At 41.8% G+C, this 22,403-nt stretch overlaps 2 protein-coding genes across 3 annotated transcripts; one reads left to right on the top strand and one right to left on the bottom strand.

The window, feature by feature from the left end:
* The first annotated feature begins 1,269 nt into the window (after window positions 1-1,269).
* cers5 (ceramide synthase 5) lies at window positions 1,270-20,031 on the top strand. 2 transcript variants are annotated; one of them, XM_072381743.1, is made up of 10 exons: window positions 1,270-1,573; window positions 8,960-9,065; window positions 10,062-10,192; window positions 10,866-10,923; window positions 11,023-11,073; window positions 12,226-12,318; window positions 15,047-15,175; window positions 15,642-15,748; window positions 16,945-17,101; window positions 19,116-20,031. In XM_072381743.1, the coding sequence occupies exons 1-10, from the start codon at window positions 1,401-1,403 to the stop codon at window positions 19,284-19,286; spliced, it is 1,176 nt and encodes a 391-aa protein (XP_072237844.1). In that variant the 5' UTR covers window positions 1,270-1,400; the 3' UTR covers window positions 19,287-20,031. The 2 variants fall into 2 exon arrangements, with proteins under 2 accessions (XP_072237844.1, XP_072237845.1); XM_072381744.1 differs by lacking the exon at window positions 12,226-12,318.
* On the bottom strand, window positions 20,029-21,831 carry cox14 (cytochrome c oxidase assembly factor COX14). Its single transcript, XM_072381745.1, has 2 exons — window positions 21,700-21,831; window positions 20,029-20,507 (listed from the first exon to the last, which is right to left on the bottom strand). The coding sequence occupies exon 2, from the start codon at window positions 20,495-20,497 to the stop codon at window positions 20,321-20,323; it is 177 nt and encodes a 58-aa protein (XP_072237846.1). The 5' UTR covers window positions 20,498-20,507; window positions 21,700-21,831; the 3' UTR covers window positions 20,029-20,320.
* Window positions 21,832-22,403: the final 572 nt, after the last annotated feature.

The raw sequence follows: 22,403 nt of genomic DNA, 5'->3' as shown, positions 1-22,403 counted from the left end.
TGTTAAATTAAATAGTTTTGAGTTATATCTGAGATTTGTTTTGTTTGTGTGTTCTGAATAAAACATACTCCCAAAGGACTGTGCTGCTATAACAATTAAAAGAGGAAATGAGTAGATGGACAAAAACAGAAATTCCTAATGACTATGTGAAAGGGGAGAATGGGTGTTTGAGACTTCATGAAATTAAAATAGATGCAACTCGATATAATATAAAACAATATATTTTTTTTAAGGATTCTGACTGTAATACATTCACTGAGCACTTGGGTGTGCAATCTCATCAGTGACAAGCCAGCCGCCCCCCATCTGCTTTATCTACCTTTGTTATACAGTTCCTTCTAAGATTACCCCTGAGATTGATTACGAGGAGGAAGCTGTCTCACAAATCTCACATAGCAGCATTTATAAATGCAAATACCAGCCATACCAGGAAGGTATCGCTCCAACCGTTAACGCTGATAGGAGATGGATGTCTTGTAGGCATTGTACCCATCTCTTCAGCATGGAGGTGGGACTCGCCTCACTTCCTCAATTCCAGTTCTCATCTCAGGGCGGCAGCCGAGAGCTGTCAAGTTAACAGTAACAGCTTTAAGGTACCGGAAGTTTCGATACTGTAGCTTAAAAACTGAAAAAATAAAATTCAACATTGAGAAGTAACTCCTGTCTGAAATAGTTTGTTTTATACAAATAGCTAATGTCTAATTGCAAAGTGCAGCCAATGACATTATATGTGGTCTTAAAAGTCTTAAAGGGCATTTGGAGTTGCTCAAAGGGTCCCCTGGTTGAACACCTATTAAACATTCTTATAAATCAATCAAACCTATTCAAAGCCTCAATAACACAATAGAGGGTGACAAACATGACTACACACATTTACCTGTCTTGTCTCTGTAATGTGAGTGTAGTCTGTGTGGCGTACAGAAAAAAAGGCGAATATAAGGTTACTGAACCCTCGGCAGGGACTTTTGTCCTGTTTTTGGCCTTTTTACTGCATCATATTGTGTGCCTGGTCCCTCTTTGATTACGTGTGACCCTTCAAAAAAAACAACACTGAGAAAAATGGTTAAATCAACTCACCCAAACAGTTATTCGTTTTATTAAAGTATGCTCGGTTTTAAATTGAATTAATCACACCGTGTTGCTCAACTTGTTGGAGTCCTACGGTTCCTCAAACCCTCTCACGTCGGACATTGACCGTTATTGTTTATTATTTTGAAAAACTGAAACGGAAGTCTAGTTCCCCACCGGCACACTTCACAGCCGTGCTGTAAAGTTGAGTGAGGAAAGCCATCAAACAAGTGACAAGGGAAGAAGACGCGTCCAACAAGTTTAAGGCATCCTCTCTTTTAGATAAGAAACTACTTTCCTCTGGCCATCCAGGGACAGGGACGCTGTTAAACATGGCTGCTCTTTCAGCCTGGTTCTGGAACGAGAGGTTTTGGCTCCCACACAACGTAACCTGGGCGGATCTGGCGGACCCTGCTCCCGGGGTGGAGTATCCCAAAGTCGGACACTTATTGACTGCTTTGCCGCTTGCTTTATGTATTTTTGCCGTCAGGATAGTCTTCGAAAGGTTCGTATTTGCCGCTCATGTCGGATGCTTTCTTTTAAGAGAGGGGGAGTCTTCTAAAATTGAGTTCCCACGTTTTTTCTTCTTTTTTTTTCCATCAGCGGATGATGGAGTTAGCTAACTGTGTGTGTGTGTTTATGAGTGTGTGTGTGTGGGGGGGGGTTGTTCTCCAAACTGATGTTGGTGGTTTTTGAGGAGTTAGTTAAAAGTTGCATTATACTGCCTTGTGTATAATAAGCCTTTAACTAACCTGTATCTGAGTCCTGAGCTGACGTTCATTCGTTATCGGAAGCGCCACCACTGTCCCGCCACTTTACTGTTTCTGTGCATCTTCACATTTTACCGAAGAGCCTCGTGGAAATTTAGAGGATTCTCCATCCAGCTCCGTGCACAGGTTAAGCTGTGCTCTTGTTCATTACATACACCCTGCCTTGTTACACATGTGAATGCTGGCCTGCTGCAAGCTTTGTCAAACACGGTGATGACCTGGAGGCTTTTGATTTTCCAAACCACAGCAATGCATTTCTTTAAAGTGTTTGATTATTGCTGCATAGCTGAGATGTTGTGAAGCTCTTTCATTGTTGGTCTGGCCCTCATCCTCAAATAAAGACAAGACAAGCCCAAGCCTAGCGCTGTAATACTGATAGAGCAGTGGTTTTCCCACGTGGAGCGTTTCCAAAGCAGGTGTTGGCTGTTACAGATGGGCCAGATGGGCCAGTTGGGTGTCACATAACGGTGACCTGCCAGCATGTTGCCCTGGTGTGTTGTCAAGCTGGTCGGTATGAGAAACGGGGGCTGATGGGGCTGCTGAAGATCAAATTTGGGTCCATTGTCCATTCCACAGGTTTTTGACCTGATTTTTGCTGACAGGAAAACCACTAAAGTGACATTTTGACTCATACTAACTGACCTGAAGCAGAGGTTTCACCACCACCACTCAATTCAAAGTGCAAGGAAAGTATTTGACATGCTGAGGGAGGTTTTTTTGTCTATAATCCCACTCAGTCTCTAAATCCAGACAAACGTGCCACAGTTGTCAGTATGCTGTGTATATTGTGTTACTGTTACTTTTACTCTTGAAGTGAGTTAGAGCACCAAGGGCTTGCTTTCCCATTTCCATTATTTCATTGTTTTATTCTTTAATTACTGGAGAAGAAAACAATAGAATAGTGGAACGTGTGTTTTTAAACTGGGGCATTCATCCATCCCAACGTTTTCTCCAGCTCCCACTGGGTCACAGGCGGGGCACATCCCAGCGTGTGGAAGAAATCATGAACATATTGAACAAAAAATGGGAGTTTGTTAAAAAAAAAAAAATAAAAAAAAAGGTGCATTTTTGTGCTGCAAATCAGTGGCTAGTTATTGATTAAATGCCTACGTTAGCCCAGAATTAATGTAACAATCTGGATATCTTATCTTTGAAAAACATTGTTCTGTATCCCAGTAGACGGCCTATTAACTAAGCCAGCCTCTGACCCCTGAAGTGACTTAACCTTGGCTATCTTATCACCATGCAGTGTTCTTCTGGGAAACCGAGGGACCCCGCATTCTTGTGGATGGGACTTAAGCACCTCCACCCACACGTTGCCCGCAGTGCAGCACGATAGCAGCCGGCTCTCCCGCCACGGCACAAAACCTGCTCAGGAACTTTTTGAGGAAGATGAGAAAGAGCCCAAGGCGTTGGCTTTGCCTCTAAAAGTTACACACTTCTAGCATCCTTGGGATGCGTCAGAACAAGTCCAATCCATAGAGGCCCAACCCAACATGCCCACGCTGCCAGGATCTGCTGGCAGACGTTTCAGGACTCTTCTCAGAGCTCCTGTGCCCATGTCGCTCTGGTGGAATGTGGGGGTGGGGGGCCCTCACAATATTAGGCCGGTAGTTTTAATTTGGCTGTGATTGGGTACTACATCTTTATTGTCCAACCCCATATATTAAATTTCCCTATGGTCTGATTTTCTACAAGCATTTAGACAACACAAGAAAATACTTTTTCTTCAGTTTACTGTGACCAGATGAATAGTGTATAGAAACGCTATGACCTGTTCTTTAAGACCCACCCCAAAAGCCTGCTTCCGACATCTTCTAGCAGGAACTATCTTGGGTATAAAAAAAGCACCTCTCAAAATTGTATTTAGACTCTGGCTCCTCTATTGAATATGCAGGTTGTGGAACCAAATATGTCAAGAGGTTCCTGTGTCCTGCATACATTTCTGTGCTTGAAGCACACATAATGATGTGACAACAAACACAAGCCTACATCAGAAAGTCCATCTCTGTTGTTGCACATTATATAGAGAAAGAGACATGCAGCAAGGCCAGCTTCTGCTACGGCAGATTTACAGATGTATTATTCAGGATTGCAAATAATCTTGTGTTTTTGTTCAGAGATGGATGCTCAAGGTCGGCTGTAGAGGGGACACCTACAGGGCCGTGGCCTGGAGGGAGTGTAGGAGCAATTAGATATTGGAGGCGTTGAAGGGGAGTTGCTGAGGTGTTCAGTAAGATGCTCTTGGCTCTGAGCCACCTGTCTCAGGTCCCAAAGCTGCCAGTCGGGGATTCAAATGTGAAGCTGTCCTCAAGGAGTGTGTGGCCTGGTGCAGGTGGCTGTTATCAGAGAGCAGTTTATTCCTTGTTACTACCCAACACTCCAGACGGTGAAACTGGCTCATTGATTTATTTATCAGAGAAAGACATCACACCACAGCTTGAGTTCCTACTCGTCTCTCTGTTGAACTTAAAACACAACAAATCAGAAGTGAAAGGGTCGCTCAGTGGCGATAATGAGGTCGGAGTCCTCCCACAAACTGGTTTTGTGTTACACAAGCTAATTTCACTTTTTTTCTGTTTCTCCTTTTCACAGAGCAGCAAAGATGTAGAACCGGTTCTAAAATAGTTTTTCCAAATTTCAAATGTTTTTTACATTCACATTTCAAGGCTCATTCACCCCTTTTAGTCCAACTTCTCTGGATGACATAACAATCCAGTGTCATATACCAGCTTCTTTTTGAAGACCCCTTTCACCTCGGCTGCTGTTACCACAGAAACAAAACCAGGTCATAGGTTCAAATCACGTGACACATGGGAACCTTGTATAATTGCATCAACGGTGCCGTTTCACACTGAATTGACACTGAAGCGATCGTGAACGATTTCAGCTGCATCCCTGTGATGTTGACCTTTACCTCCGCTTTGCCTTGTAACGACCCAAATGACCTTAACCTGTGAGGACACTTTCACATTTTGCCTCTGGGGCCGACTTTTCCTCAGCAGCAATGCAACCCTTTGTCTTGTCTGCGTCTGTACTCAGAAGCAATTAGCGTTTGTAGTGTTATTCTTTACCTTTGGGCTCTGACAACCCCCGTTAACGCAGCTGCTTCCACTATCAGTGCTTCTTTTCGAACTGACGACTGAGCGACGATCGAACGTCTTTCGACAGTTCATTTATAACTTCTGCTATGACAACCTAGGCTGCTGCAGTCATTTGGAATGTTTGAGCAGCAGCATCACGTTCGTAAAGGCACCCTGCTTCCTGCTCTAATAATGCTTTAGAACCACTTCTGTAGTTTAGGCGTCTGTTTCATTCCACAGCTTTAAAATGTGATAACATGGCTGAAGGATGAGGTCATTCACTGGTGTCAGAAAGATTTTAATCTTGAGAGTAACAAAAGCCTCTTTCACACTGCCTGCTCTGTTGTTCTTTTCTTAGGGTGAAGGGTGGGGGGGTCAGAGTTGTTGCACCTCTGAGCCAGCAGCGTCACGAAGACATATCTGTGTAAGGAAGGGTCAGCATGGCAGAACGAGCCACATTAGGCACCGGCACTGTTTTGTTATTTTTATTCATTTTATTTATTCATTTTATTGTTGCTTTGTCAAAAAGCAATAAAAAAAAAGCATTGTGTCATTTTTTCATTTGTCCATTAGGTGTATCTGCAGCATTCCTCACCACCTGCAGGTAGTTTTTCTATTCAAAAGGGAGGGTTGTTCTCGGCCCACTCGGGCCCCCCCCTCCTCTGAACCAGTTCATTCTTGTTTTGATCATAATCGTTGCTTTGCTGCTCACTGGCACTCGCTGTAGATGTGAGCAGCCAGGCAGCTTTGTGTGTGCACGCTCTTGTAGACCATGTCAGTTGCACGGACTACAAACTGAGATGTGCATGAGATTATAAGTAGCCAGTCTTGCGCTGATAATCTCTTTTAGCCTTTTTTAAACTTGTTTCCTCATAAGCTAGCAGGTATGTTATCGTATCAAGGAAGTGAAGGTAGATACTGAACACAAAAAACCTGTTGTCTGGCAGTTGCCTTTGTTCATTTTTCGGTGTCAGTCTGAGAAATCTGACATTATCACCCTTCAAAATCTCATTTCTGTCTTGAAACGCATGCCATAAAGTCAAGTCAAATGAAGGCCACAGTTACATCCATTTCAGTGCTGTGAATAGAGCCGAGTCTCAGCTTCAGACCCAGGACTGGAAAGTTTTCCAGTGTGGAGTAGCTCGGTTCTCTTCACTCCTCAGCCCTCCGGGCTACTTGTGTCCGTGTACACAGACCATGCCAAGCCTGTGTCCTGGTAACAGGCTTTGTGTGTGTTGGAGGGGAAGCTTCTGAGAAGGAACAGGGATGTTTTGACATTTGACATAAATAGATGATCTTTTGTTTCTCGCTTCCACCCCCCCCCCACCCCCTGTTGCTGCTGTCCACCGATTAGCTCAGTAGGCACAGGCGTTTGTAAGCTAAATGTCGATTCCTCCTCCTGAGGACAAATTTGAAGAACTTATACACTCAAGAGAAGCTCATGCATGCTTAAGAGTAAGAGTTTAAAGTGAGATGGAGCGAGTTCAGGGTGAATAACTTACACAATCCATCACAGCTCTGTGCCACCCTTGAGCTTTTACGTGGCAGAAACTGATGGCTGCATATTACCATCACTTGTAAAACAGTGAATTGCCCAGAGCAATGTTTAACAACATCATGCCACATGAAACTGATCTGTCCTGTTTAACTTCTCTGCAGAATTGCCTTTGTTTTTGCTAGTTTGCACTTGAGTGCCACAGAGGTCTCGGTCCATTGGTGTTGCTGCATTTTGCTTTTTGCATCATAAAATTCATGAAGTTTGATCTGAAAGTGCACTTCAAAAGGAACTCAGGCTACCCATTTAGGAAATAAGTCTGTTTTTAAGCATGAATTTGCCCAAAGGTCAGTGTAATCTTTATTACAACTTTATGTTTATAGGTTGAATCCGTTTCGTAGTTTTATAAACCAGCTGCTTTGATCTACGTACTTGTCAAAGCTCCAAACCAAACGATACTTCAGGACAGGAGGAGCAACGTGCTGGGAAGTAACTCAGGTTCATGCAGAGAGGGAGGAAATAAAAGGTTCAGCCATGCTTCAGTAATCAGGAAGAACCTACTTACACAAGCTTGTGAAGCTTAAAGGCCGTAAGGGTGATGTGTTAGAAATGCATCTAATTTATCTGCTTAGACAGAATAAAAGAGTGGAGAGCAACCGCACACACTGCTGGATTTTAGTGGGCAAACAGGCGATGATTTGATGCTGCAGGGTCTGCATTTGTCAAATAAATAGCAAGACGACAGGACAAGGGTTGTGTCTGGATAAAAGTGATTACCCCTGGCTGACCTAAGATCACACCAGAAACACTTCATAAATACTTACAATAACCTACTAAATTTATTTGTGGTATAAATTAAATTAGATTAGAGCACTGTGACAAACGTATGACATTTGTCTTCAAATTTGGATTTGTCTGTTTCTGCTGAGTCATTTTGCCCCAGACAACCACGTAGTTGTTTCTTATTAGCCCAGTTTTACAGGAAGTTGAAGAATATCGATCAATATTCCCGTCATCAGTGAGCTTTAGTGACCCCTGATAAAGGGAGAGCCTGAAAGACGAAGATCCTGGTTTAGTCCTCAGTGTTTATTTTTGGAAGCCTGTTATAATGAATGAAAAACTGGCAGGAAATCCAGCCCTTTAGAAAATTGTATTAAACGCTGCCGTGTCATGAGATCGTCCCACCAGCGACACTCCAGAAAAATTGATGAAGACTGGAAAAGCTTGTGACATGTGGGTTAAAAAAAACTCAAGCTCACACCCACGATTTGTGTTTTGTCTGAGCTTTCAAAAGCAAATGAAACCCAAGTCACACAACAATGTCTCGATGCAATCGTTTAAACATTGTTACAAACAAAAAAGACAAAGTCTGGATTTGATCTGTGTACCGAACTAAATCCCCTGATTTACATAAGAGAGTTAAAGTCGCTCAAACAAACCCACGGCTGAGCTTGAGGATTTGGACTATTGTGTTGGTTTTTTTTCCCTGTCAAAAGGTTTTTATTGTAGCCAAGAAGGATTCTGTAAAGTTACAGTGTCAATAGACCTTCTACTACATCGTCTGTGAAATGAGTTTTACTGGATCTTTACAGCGACGTCTCTCTTTTCATCGCTGTTGGTGACAGAGATCCATCACAGATCTCAGGAATGTTTGTTCTTCAGGAGTTTCAGTGCTGCACAATCTAGCAATGTTTGGCTATTTTAGCCAAGTCTCTATAAGACTCTGCTCAGTCAGTGCAGAAGTTTCACCTGAGTTCCTAAGTTCACATGATGGAAAAAGAAAAAAAAATGGATTTGCACCTTCTGCAAATTGACAACAAATTCAGAATCAACAAATCTAATATGTGTCAGTATATCCAGAATAAATCAATCTGGATGGAATAGATATTGAAAAGGTAACACCAATCCCAAACAGTCGTTGTTTGTACATGCTGACTGATACTAAACAAACATATAGGAGCCGCCTGTAAGCCGATAACGCTATAAAGCACCTGCATTACCTGTTAGAATCACAGCTCAGCTTCTCTGGGTTTTATTCAGGTAAGCATCCACACTAAACCCAGCCTCCTTATTCTGTGGCAGTTGAGTCATAATGCACAACAGACCTGCCGACGGGGATCTTCAGGGACGTAATGTTCCAGTAATGAAGACATCCTCTAATCACAGGAGATTTGTGAATCTTTAGCAAGTTTCATCTGTATTTCATCCCTGGGAAGCCATTAGCCAGTCAGTCCATTAAAACAGATCGAGGATGCTCTCCATTTCTGTTCCTCTGCTGGAGACATGTGGCACAAAATTGGCTCTGCAGAAGAAAAGAGAAGAAGATTCCTGAAGCGATATTTATCCACTGATATGTTTGTACTACTGGGTCCAAAAGAGCCGTCCCTCTGAACACTATGAATGCACAGAAGAACCCCGGTTGAGGTTGATTTCACATCAGGGCCTGAGAAGTGTTTAAAACAACTCTCCATTGTGGCCCTGTTCGTTCAGTGTTCATGTTTCAACAACAGCGAGTGACCCTCCACCTTTCACCTCCATCGCAGATTTATTGCCAGCGCCTGTGCCCGACGTCTTCACATCCAGGCCGGTGCGGGGAGAAGAGCTCAGCCCAATGCGGTGCTGGAGAAAGTGTTTACATCCATCACAAAGGTTTGGACCCGTTCCCTGTTTTAAAGAAGCATTTATGTTCAGGTGGATCGTAATGATTCATTCATTCCTCTCGCATCCCAAAGATGGATGCTAGATCACAGTATCAGTAACGTAAAGTTTAAAGTTGCCTCATTTAGAGTTGGGTTTTATTTCATGGAACTGCAGAAGTTTAGATTGACTTAAGTTTACTTTTTCATGGCAATTCTGCGTCATTTCACCAAGTCATGTTTGTCAAAGCTTTCACACTTTCCAAATCTTTGAAGTGCCTTGAGATGACATCTGTTGGGATTTGGATAAATCTGGATCGAATTTAATTAAAACTAATCGTTTCCCAGTTTTAAATACGAGGTGGAACACTGCCCTGAATGCTGCTTACAGCTTCCACCGCATCAGCTTTTATTCAGGTCATTGTTTTGTTTTTATGTCCATCCAGTTAAGTCTGATATGGTATCGTAAAGAGAAGTAGCAAATACAAATCGAAAGAAAAACGCGCTTTACATGTAAAAGAAGTGCATTCTGGTACTTTCTGGTGTATTTGTTGCTGTGTTTGATTTGTAAGTCACACACCTGGCTTACATTTGAAGTTAGTCTTCCATGTCTGTGTTTAATAAGTTTAATCTTTTTATTTTTAGATTCTCTCAAAATATGTCGGCCTGTCATCAAATAGAAATGAAAAATAATATTATTATTAATATGAATTATATTTTGATAAAATTGATAAAACTTTTTTCTCTCACAAAGATTACAAATGAATAGTTCACATTTAGCGCATAGATGGAGTCAGACAGACCTTATCAGGCTGTGTGAGGAAGCATTTCATTACTCACATTATCAGAGAATATCTGGCTTCTCCCATCTAGCTGATAAGTTTTCACTGAATCATTTCGTATTTTTTATTCTTCAGTTTACCATCATCTTCTCTCTCTGATTATGTTGTCCTCAGAGTCTCAATAATAAGGTTTGCAATCCTTTGCTGCCTCTTTTCTCTCGTGACAGAACCCAGACGCACGCCATCTGGATGGCCTGTCTAAGCAGCTTGACTGGCAGGTGCGAAAGGTCCAGCGCTGGTTCAGGCACCGCAGGAACCAAGATAAACCCAGCACGCACACAAAGTTCTGCGAGAGCATGTAGGTTCATTCCTGTTGGGGTCACTTCTAACCTCTCTGCAGGCTTGAGCTCACTTGTGCCGTGTTTAAACCAGAAGTAGCATGGTTCACCTGCACTGAAATAAACCAGTGAAATCATTTCCCATTGGCAGCAGCTGTGTCTTACCCTGATATTCTGAAGTCCAGTTCACCACTACCTCCCACATCATAGACTTATTGCATCACACTGTATCCTGCAGGCTGCGTTGGACCAGAGTTTCCGATAATTGCGACCATCTGAGATAACTAGTGTAGTTTCTTTTAGTGTAGTATATTTTTATTACTGGCCCACAGACGCTAGGCCCACACAGTGTCACAGAAAAAGAGCTGCTAGCAGGCTTGGACACGGATAAAGTTGTTGATCAGTCTCGTCACTTTTCATCCGCGAGTTGTTGCCGTCAGTTTTAGAGCATCTATGCTAGACGTTATGGAGGGTAAACATCCGGCATCATCTGTCAAAATCAACTGTACATTTGAGTCTGGTGTTCCAGACAAACACCAACCATTTCTGCAGTGGCGACTAAACGCACTGCTCTGAAAAGCCAAGCGTTAGCATTTGTTTGTGTCTTTTGGCCAGTATAAATGTTTAAATGAACTTGGTAACCATTTGTTTGATTCTTTAATTTCAGCATTCTTTCCTCTGTTTTACTTCTAGGTGGAGATTTACATTTTATTTTGGGATATTTACGTATGGGTTCCAGTTTCTGTGGCAGGTGAGGGTCAGCAGCAGACATTTATCATGGTATAAACTCAGACATTACCATGATTTGCCTGGCTAATGCACCTTTTTTACTTAAATTTCCTTTTTTTAGTCTCCTTGGATGTGGGACACACGGCATTGTTGGTACGGTTACCCCTATCAGGTATGTTTCAGCTCTTTTTTTTAATTTATTTATCTCCTCTATGGTTCATAATAACCGTAAAGGTTATTTACATACTTTGAAAGTTATTTCCAACTTCAACCAACCATATTTGTTGCACTTTGCTTGGGATGGCTGTGGCACAGAAGATGGAGAGGATGTTGACCAATCAGAAGGTCACTGGTTTAATTCCCAGCTTCCCTTGTACACACGACAAAGGGCAAGATAATATCACCTCTGATGCTCACGTGGGTTTGTGAGTGTGTGTACGCAGCGCATTATCAAGATTTATATAATAAGAAGCAGTGTGTAGTTGGCCCAATGGGTACTGTGAATGTAAATCGTTTGACTGGTGAACAAGAATAGAAAAGTGTAATGTGAGTGTCGCTTTTTTACAGTTTACACTTGGACTGGATTGGTTTGCATTGTGCAGGTAAACTGCACTGTTAGTTATGTGCAGAATCAAAGCCAGTGTTGACTTTTCTTAGCGTGTCATAGCAGAAACTTTGCCACTGTTTACTTTTACCCCATAGTCTCGAATACGTGATAAAATGCCATAAAAAGCAGTCTGGCAATGATGTTCAAACATATTGCTGTTGACTTTCCATATGCACATGTAGTGATTAGACCTACTTGTGTAGGTTGTGGGTGTCATAGGTGAGAAAAGCTTGAATCTTCGGTTCTGGCTGGAGAAGAAAGGCGGAAAGTTCCACTTTCCATCTTTGTGCTAAATATAAACCAGAAGACAATGGAAAACGATACCATGTTGTTTCTGCCATCAACTCCTATGACAATAATGGGTTGAAAGTTTTTAATTAGTTCATTCATTCACTGAGGAGAATTACTGTATATATACACAGATTATTTACTTAATGATATAGTAGCTAACAGTATATCTGCAGACACTTCAGTATCTGCTTCATGTCCATCATTTGGTGTGTGTGAATTTTCATTTCTCTGAAGGAGTTGTTGTGTAGCTTGAAAGTCAGATACAGCCTCACCTTTATTGCTTTATTAAACTGAGCATAATGATGAGTCCCTGTTTCATGCAATAGTCACACGTCTGTGACTCTCTCACATTGTGTATCCAGAGTAGTTCACTTTAGTGCTATGAATGGATAAAGTTCTCATATGAGCTTCTCTCTGTCTCTCCAGGTCATGACTTGGGGTCTTTATTACTACTATGTGTCAGAACTGGCCTTCTACTGGTCACTTATGTTCTCCCAGTTCACCGACATAAAGAGGAAGGTAAGCGTAACACTGAATCAGTGTCTGTTAGATTAGACCAGTCTGGATACTCCAGAGTGGCCACTCCCTGTTAAGCATCAGTCAATACTTCTATTGTTCCTCATTTGTCAGTACCAGAGGATGTGTAAATGAGAGTGCCTGCAATGCAAAGTGTCTCCATTTAATGTAAATTAGAGTACGTCAAAAGGAAACCTGACTTTTGAGTTATCTATATAACAGACTCTTCAGTTTTTATTTTGGAAGCAGGTCACATGCGTGTTTTTGAAGGGGGCGGGTGCAGCTGATGCTGCTTGCTCTGTGACTGCTCTGTGTTTTCAGCACGAGGGCACCAGCCGTCATGTGATTGCAGGATGGAGCAGGCCTAAGTCTGTTAGGATTGCAGAAATTCCTCTGAATCCCAGAGTAGCACACACTTTATTTTGGTTAGCTGGTACTCTGCAGATCTCTGCAGAATTGTTTTAGATTGGTTTCATATGCAGTCAGTTGAATCTATTTATTATATGAAGATCAGATGAGGCAGACGCAGCAAAGCGTTCAACTTACGTCTTCAGCAGAATTTCTTTTTATTACATTAAAGGCCTTAATTCATGAAGGAATTTCCTCCTTACATTTGCGCTTCTTATTTCCTAATCTTTTTTTTTTCTCCTAATAATAAATGTGTTGTATAGATATGTACGGATACAGGAAATGGATGTCCAAACGATAAAAAGAGACAGTAAATCATTTAAAATTAAATAATAATAATCTAAGATAAGGGCCGGTAATGTGTTTTTCTCTCTGGATGCTTTATCTTTTGCTCAATAAAAATTAAAGTTCCAGCATTCAACAGTCAGGAGATGCACCACGTGTTAATGTCATTTGACATAAATTCCCTTTATGGTGTTGCTAGTTAGATTGACAATCAAAACCACACAATGCATCTTTCCTCACCAAAGCTGTTGCAGAGCAGTCTGTCTGCAGCTAATCCTCTGCAGACGCACACATCTTTTGTTTGGCCAAGCGTTTTAAGCCACTGCCAACGTGTTTTTCTAGAGATCTGCAACATTAATCTTACTTTACATTTGTTTTTAAATGTTTTGCTAGACAAGAATCCTGAAGGCCTTGGAGGGCGCCACAAACTTCAGTGACAACAAAGCGAACACCAGGTCTTAGAAGACGAGAGTTTTACCCTCTATGGAGGTTCTGATCAGTGGGACCTAATCTAGAGTTTAAGATTTTAATTCAACGGAGCTGAAGGTGTTATAAATGCTTTTCTTCAAGGCAGTTTATGGTATCAGAAAGTTGCTTCAAGGCCACCAGGCATGTCCATCCCAGCTCAAACAAGAATGAGTGCAACTCTTTCGAGGCATGCTGATGGTTTTACGTCTGAAAGTAAGAGGTGATGCAATATTACATCATCGCCTACTCTGCTCAGTCTTGTCTGATGAAGTCAGAAATTAAACCGTAAATGTTGCTTCTATGTAGGGATACGGACTGCATTTTTTCTTGAACAGTCGTGTGTGACGTTGGGGGGGTGTTGCGTGGCGTGGTGACGGTAGGACCCGGATGCAGATGTTTCCAACAAAAACACTTGATTTATTTCAAAAGTAAAACACAAAGCGCGGCTGAGCCGGAATACATTCATCTAAACTATGGGGAAAAAACCTGACTATGACTAAACAAAAAAACATGGGAACAAACCTGACGAGCCCAGACCTGACTGCACATGAGTAGCTGTGACATGGCATGGATGACGGTGAGGATCTGGCACTGAACATGAAAAAAAACCCTGCAAACTAAATACTGGGGGGGGGACTGCAGCTGAGGGGAAAAGCATGGCAGGGCAGGGGAAACTAAGGAAAACATGGCAAAACTAAAGACTGAACCAGGAACTTAAAACATAACAAATGACATGGTGTGCTTTTTCATGTGGTTTATCATAATTTTAGTTTGAGTTTTGCAAACGTCAGGGAGTTGCTACGGTTTCAGTGAGCTTCAGAAAGTTCAATTCAAATACCAGACAAAAAAGGGGACATTAACTTATTCTGTCAAACAAGCCGCTGCAGTCAGCCTCTTTAACTTAGTGTTTCTGTGACTGACACAGCATGACGTAAAGGTTGGACTCAACATAAAACTCTGTCAGACATGTGAGGGCATTCGTTGTTGCAGCTCACACTGCTGATCAACTCATTTAGAATACTATCACTCTTCTTCTTCTGTGACCTCAGTTCTATTTCGTTCTAATTCAGGCACATTTCGCCCAGAGTACTCTCTACTTCCAATGTGTCGTAGTCGGCTCTTAAATGAAATTCTCTGTTGTTTTGCTGGAATTTGCTTATTATGTCGCGTCTCTTTTTAAAGAAACTTGCAGCTGCAAGGCTGCGCGTTATTTTAGGTTTTTTATTTGGGGAAATGTGAAATCCTTTAATTGGCTGTCAGTGTAAACAGATAAAAGATTTACCATCTTCTGTGGAACAAGAGGGCTTTTAGTCAAATTTAAGCTCAGCTACAGGCTCACAGTTAACATGTTGATGTGAAGCAGGCTTTATGTTCGTGCTCTTAATTTGCTGCGTGACCTTTAGTTATTTATAGACATCAATGTGTGAACCACAATTCATTCAGTGGTTGATGTGACATTTCCGTTTGAAGGCTGTGGGAAGCTGCATCTTCAGTGTGAAATGTACAATAGAACTTTCCGTGTGCACGTACACTACTCTAACCATTGCTCTCCTTTTTTATTCATTTGCAGGACTTCCTGATCATGTTCATCCATCACCTAGCAACAGTGGGTCTGATCAGCTTCTCTTACGTCAACAACATGGCGCGGGTGGGGAGCCTCGTGCTGTGTGTCCACGATGCCTCTGATTTCCTGCTAGAGGTCGGTAATAACAGGGAACAGTCATCTGTTTCAGAGGCGTAACACAAGGCAGGATCTAATATCCTGGGAACTGCAGTGAAATGATAGATAATTGGTTTTGCATGACATGACACCTCATTTCACATCTTGTCATAGACAGAAACTCTCTTTAAGCGTTCCCCATAGTGTTATTTTTACAGTGATGCATAAGCTTCTCTGGCACATGCAACACTGAGCAAAGGTTCTCTCTCATAAGCTGAAAAAGGAAACATGGTTGATATACACACATGTTGGCCAGTGATAACCGAGCAGCCTCGGCCGTCACTTTCAGTACTTTCCCCTCAGTCTCAGCAGCCTTATTGTTTCCTTGTTGTTAGAAGTTGTTTCCTCTTGGCTTAAATCCAAACTGTTTAGCACAGTTGATGTGTGGAGCAAATTTTTGTTCAGCTCACAAACAAATCTTTAAACATGTTTTGTTCTTCAACAGGCTGCTAAGCTGGCCAACTATGCCAAGTCCCAGCGCTTGTGTGACTTCCTTTTCATTATGTTTAGTGTGGCTTTCTTCATCACACGACTCGTTATATTTCCAATATGGTGAGTACTGTCTGACACCTGCAACTACTAGTTTATTCATGCATTACCTGTGCTTTGCAAATGAGATTACTTCATTTTTATTTAATGGATGGATGATGCCTGTTTTTCGTGGATGTTAAATCAAGAGTAATGATCAAGCGCTGATGTTCATGGTGGTGGCTGAGCAATGTTTAAAGTGAGTGTTTGAAGGCTTTCTCTGAGCTGCTTTTATAGAAATGATCATAAATATACCGTGCTTTGATTTCGTAGATAACCTTTATTTTAGCATATATCCCGGAGCTGTGATTCATAACCTGTTTAGAACCATCGTCTGGATTCTGCAGCCTTTGAATGGATTTTAAGTGACTCTAAAATAAAAAGCACCATGCGCTGCTTCGTATAACATTATGCAACTGTGTGGATACCAGGCGCTTAACAGTGCCTGACTTACGTCACTTAACTTCTCCTTTAAAACTCTTAGATCTGTGCTGAACTTTAGGCGTAGAGCGCCACTCAGATGAAGGCTGTTCCTCGACAGAAACCTGGGTGGTGCTGCTCAGCCTCCACAGAGACAGACAATAGGGAACCTATCGTTGTCAAAAGTAACCTGAGCAGCTATATTCAGTGTCTTGGTGTGGTTGATTGATTAAGCTAGTGTTGCTGGTGCAGCGACGTGGACTGAAATCTATACCGGCGCGGGGGGGGGGTAGGGGGCGGGGGTCTGTTGACAACCTCACGCCACTCAGCTGGATTTAAAGGAAGACGTGACCTCAGTCCATCTGTTATTACACTAAATCTGTGTTACACACCTGTGTGGTTACCCTTGGCTTCTAATTGACAATAATAATCTGTATTGTTACACTGGAGCACATCAGGAGAGTGTCAGGTAACGATATGACAGAAGTAGATTGATTGATTGTTTCTTCCTCCCACAGAGATACATTCATGCGATAGATGGATAGATGCTTTATTATCATTGTACACATGTACAACGAAACCTGAGATGAACAGTGACAATGGAAAGAAAAGAGAAATGCTGGAACACTAAAAGCTCAGCTGAGAAAAAAAAAGGAGGCCAATGGAGCACTTATACCTCTATCACATGATATCATAGTCCAATAGAACAAAAGTTAGTTTAACATATAAAGAGAGAGACAAAAAGCTGTCTCGGTACTTGGGTGTAACGTTTCCATCTGTTTGTCCCTTTGGTTTCACAGGGTCCTGAACTCCACCATGTTTGAAAGCTGGGCCATAGTCGGGCCATTTCCATCCTGGTGGCTGTTCAATATCTTACTGTTGGTCCTTCAAGTGCTGCACATCTTCTGGTCGTACCTCATAGCCCGTATAGCTATTAAAGCCATGCTGCGAGGCAAGGTGAGTCATTGGGATCTGTTTTTTTTCCCATCATTAGTCTACACAGTTCTCCTCAAAGGCAAAATAAAAACAGTTTTCTTGAGTTTGGGAACTCTTGAGGAGTATACAGGAACGTTTCTGTAGTCTAAAGTATCTGTCGTTACTCAAAAAAGGGAGAAGTTCGGGACCATTAACACAGTTTCTAGATCCGACTGCTCAGCCAGACAAGTTATTGGGATAAAGGGCCTAAGCCTGGCAGCTAAAAACAAGCCAGTCATCATTATGAATGGGATCCACAGCCCCTTGGTTGAGAGGAAAAGAAGGATAACTATGCAGCACTCTTATTAGGCCTGTATGGTAGGACGGTCAGACAGGAGCCATCCGTCACCAACACATGACAGTCTGCTGAGAATCTGCTGAATGGCAGTAAGAGCAGCAACATCTTCTGAACTGATGCAACAGAGATTTAACTATTTAGTCACAATTCCCATCAGCCTGGACGTGTAAAAACCAGGAACTGAGACTCTTCCCACTAATACTATCTCCATGAGCCAACATAATATGGCAGCTTCATGCTGAGGCGATGCTTTTCTGTGACAGTCTGCAGGCTAATCAGCACACAGGAAAGATGCATGCAGAACCTACCGAGCAGAAACTCTCCTGAGCGACGCTGGGGCGAAAGTTTTACATTTCAGCAAAGCTGACTTACTCAAAGCATATCGCCAAAGTTTGCCCAAAGGAAACCGCTGAAGGTCCTGCAGAGACCCGGCCAGAGTCTCCTCTGGTTCTGAACCCTGGTCAGCGTCTCAGATTTTCATCAACGCTCCTCATCTAACCCGATCGACATTGGGCCAAGTACAAAGTGAATGAATGAACAAAATACTTCAAAAACCTGTTTTTACCATGTAAAGTGACTGGTGTTGCTTCCTGAGGAGTATTATTTCATAAGCTTGAATTTACCCTGATTTTTATCAGACATATTTCACATTGATGTGATTTCATTCGATTCAAAAGTACTTTAGTTGGTGTATCTTTTATGTTTCAGGATATAATTCCTCCTCTGAATTCTCTAACAAAGTGTGTGAACAGATTACAGCTAAACTAAAGTGTTTTTTTACATGTATTGATCACTATTCACTCCACACTTTTTTTAATGATCCACTTTGCTTTCATCAGTAACACAGATCACCAGGTAAATGTTACTCCCAGCCGGGCCTCTTTGCCTGACAGCAGAATGTTTATTCACATGTACAACGTGGAACCTCACAGCTAGTTTTGGCGATGGATTTGCAGCCTCACCATGTTTTTCTTGTCTGTCCCTGACTCTGTCTCAATCTTTCTGCAGACGCAGTTTATGTCGTCTCCCCCAGAAAGAGTGAGGGGGATCCTCTCTGTCTTATCTCTGTCCAGTGAGCCCTCCTCGCTGCTTTCTTGCTTCTCTGCATCTGCTCTGTCTGCTTGACAACTTTACCTTCTCTGTCTTTGGCTGTAAGTTTCTGTTCACTTGCTCTGCTGTTATTTGTTTCTCAAACCTTAATTTCACCTCTCCTGTGTGTTTCCATCCAGACTCAGAGCAGCTGTATAGGCTTTTACTCAGACAGCTCTTGCAGACTACACTTAGCTCCAGCCCCACTCACAAAAGCAATAGGAGAGGGGTTGTACATGCTGAGCAATGCTATAATGCTGTCATGAATGTCAGGTATGCCCAACTGTTTCTTATTAAGCAGGAAAGTTGTCCCACACCACCACCCTGTGGCAAATCAGGTGTAGAAATATATCAGCCATGGTGATTCCCAACCTTCCTTCTGTTTTCAACCTGATTAATATGACAGAGTGTCACTGGTCTGTGCAGTCTGAGCAGTTAAACCAATGAGTCACTCTCCTTCCTGTGGTCCTATCCTGTCACTTTCAGGCTCATTACACAGTAACAAAGAAAAGAAACTGACAAATAGAAACTCACAATTTTCAGCTGAGTATCTCACAGTTAAGTCTTCATCAGCTGTTTAGTGACAGAATTCTCTCTCCCGTTTTCCAGGTCTGCAATGATGTCCGCAGTGACATTGAGAGCAGCTCAGAGGAAGAGCCTGACTCAGCCACAGACGGCCTCAAGACCTCCCCTCCCCATACCAAAGGAGAAAACGGCTTGAACGGCCACTGCGCTGCTCTCAAATCACGAATGCAGAGCCACAGCAGCTGGTCGGGCTGACCATGGGACAGAAGCCGGGAGTTCCCTGCAGTTGGCTCCGTGCAAGCGCCTCTAAGAGCTTCGACGTCCCACATTCACACACAAATTACAGTGACTGTTGGTGTGCACACATTCATGTTTGTGAACTGATGAAGGATGTGCAGACACTCACACTATTGGCTGTGGAGACCCGTGTAAAGACGCCGAACTCCAGAGGTGACATGTAAAAGCTGAAATGACATGGAAATCAACTGAAGCATGTGATTTGTATAGCCTTATTTTTAAAATGTGTCGGGATGTCTCATGCAGACAATCGGTTTCAATGTTCTCTCCCAGTTTTATTGGTCAGTTGAACTTGGATTGTTTTTCTCTCAAAGGGTTCATTCACTTTCGATTGCACAGAGCAGACCTCTCACTGCAGTTATCACACAAATTCAGAGAAAAATAATTATGGATTGTTGCAGTTGTGGTTTTCATCAGTTTGAGTAGCAAGACGTTTGGGGCCCTTTGCAGCTTATTATGGATTTACCCTTCACTACTTTATTTTGGCTACTGTGATTTGTTTTACTGTTTTTACTTCTTCTAAGACCAAATGTGTATGAGATTGTTTGTCACTGCCTGTACGGGAATACAGGTACAAGGACTCGTGGAAAAAAAAATCATGTTCTCACCCGAGTGCCTTGTACAAATGTATTTTCAAATATATTCTGTTGTTGAAGGATGTCTCTTTTCAAAGTCCTGTGAAGAAATACAGCATACTAACGTGGTTGAAGGCATTTTAATACAACACAATACAAACGATTACAGCCATCTTCATTCCTGAAACAGTGCCACTGACAGTGAACGTGCCACAGGCCACTGATGCAAATGTGTTCTTGATTAATTTGCTTGGCGAAGCTTTATAAACAAAAACTCGTCTTTGTGAGGTAACGCCTGTGAAATCGTACAGACATCCGGGGGTAAAATCAACCTTGTCACGACATAGCGAATGACAAACACAAGAGGAATGAAAAATGTCCACATCTGTGCAAGGAAGGAGCACAGCTGTCTTGACATCAGTCTTTGATGACCTCAGGGTCCTGGTTTTCTGCGGCCACTTTCAGCTGCTTTTGCTTCTGCATGTAGCGGTATCCTCGCATCGCACACAAGTAGCCTCCGTACGCCGTTAGCAGCATCATCGAGGCAGAAAAAGCCCGATAGCCTATATCAGCCAGACGCTTCCCTGACACCATGATGAGGACCCTGAAGGAATGAGGAGCACAAGGTTGAATAAAGACTAGGTTTAGTCAGGTGCTAAAGATACCTTTAATATACCACCCCATATAAAACACCCCACTACTATTGTAATTTCTGAGGTTTTGCACCGAATAAGATTATTCAGTGTGTTGCAGATGAAACGATCAACAACAACATTTATATATATATATAAATAAAAAACACTTTTCTCCACTTCACAAGACACAATGCAATACTTTATGCAATATTTCAGCCCTGCTAATTATGAAAATGTCATTCATCTCTAAATTAACCAAATTTTTTTCCAGTGGAAAAATTCTGAGATGCAACTAAAAAAGCCTGCATTGGTCCAAACACTGATACATTATTTGTAAATGGTGAGATCTCTTGATAAATTGTAGTTGAGAATATTCTGTGTTCCACTGTTTAAAAGTACTATAACAATATGATATTCAGTTGCAAGTAAGTATAGTGTACTTGGAGCAGAGGTACTCATTCTCCAGAAAATAACTACTCCAAAGAGAGACTAATTATGAAATATAACGTTGTTTTCAGACCATAACTACTAATAGTGTGCTGTATGCTTAGTCCAGACGTCCCCAGCCTGCAATTGGGGCTCCTTTAAAGTCAGCGGGGCTCATTTGATGATGAAGAAGAAATTTAAGAGAAACATTTGATTTCATGTTTTTACACCGTCCTCTAAAACATTTCCAATGGCACACTTCATTCATGTTTTGGTTTAAAAACGAACTCGCAGCCGGAAGGTTGACAAACCACAGGTTTATCTTTTAATCTAGTCGCTTTTGCGCAAAAACCTTAAATAAATCAAGAGAAGGGGAGAAAAAAACGCTGTTGGCCAATTGATTATTAGTGGAAAACTGATAAAAGGCAGCATTAAAAGGAAATACTCAACTGAAGCACTTGTTTTCCACCCCAGTCCAGTCATTAAAGATTAAGCTATAGCTCGACAAAATAATGCAGTTTTACGCAGCTTTGAATTATTTATCATTTGCATAGATCATAATACAGATCACTGTGGTTTTTAACACTTAACCCACCATGAGAATTTGTCCGGTTTAACGTCGCCTCCTCAAAATAAACAGTTTACTGTGTAACAGCACGCGCCGGAAAACGGTCGTCTTGCTGTGAGGGAGGACACAAGTTAAAAAAATCTCTTCAACACGTTTGTATTTCCTACCTTTTATTAGTCAAAGCAGAAACAGGTTGGTTGTCGATGTTTATCTCAATGTCAGAACTCGTACATGCGAAGTTAGCAGTCAGCTAACTAACCTTACCTTTCGTAATGTACGGGGGCTCAAAGGGGACCTTACTCTTGATTCGACAAAACAGTAGAGATGTAGAGCGCCACCTGCTGACCCGGAGTCTGTTTGTTCCGACCCCCACACTTTTACTGAGCAGTACCTAAAACAAACACTTTAATTCACTGATGTACTTTGTTTTGTATTTAATACCGGTATTCATGCAACGCATACAGTTATTCTTCAAATTAAGATGCCCTCAAAATAACATGGATACAATAATAATAAGAAGAAAAAAGGCTATGAACTCCCAACGGGATTAATAAAGTTGTTTGTCTATCTGTCTATTTATCTATCTGTCTACCTATCTATCTATCTATGAATTACAAGAGCTTATTCATATATTTTTAAATTGTGTCTCACTTGTGTCTTATTAGTGTGTGACATAATTAATTACCAAACAGTTAAACAATTCATGGAGAAAATCTGCACCAGATTGAAATACAACGAAAACAATCATCACTTCTGGTTGGAGATGAAATAGAGATTAGCTGGATCTTAATCTACATTTTGCATTTCTTAGTTTACAGATTGAAATGGCAAAGCCTTTATTTGTGATGACAGCAATGAAAAGCTGATTATC

This window comes from Leuresthes tenuis, unplaced genomic scaffold (genome assembly GCF_036924035.1).
Source record: "Leuresthes tenuis unplaced genomic scaffold, fLeuTen1.0.hap1 SCAF_3, whole genome shotgun sequence".
NCBI lineage: Eukaryota > Metazoa > Chordata > Actinopteri > Atheriniformes > Atherinopsidae > Leuresthes > Leuresthes tenuis.
This window is presented reverse-complemented; position numbering and strand designations above follow the sequence as displayed.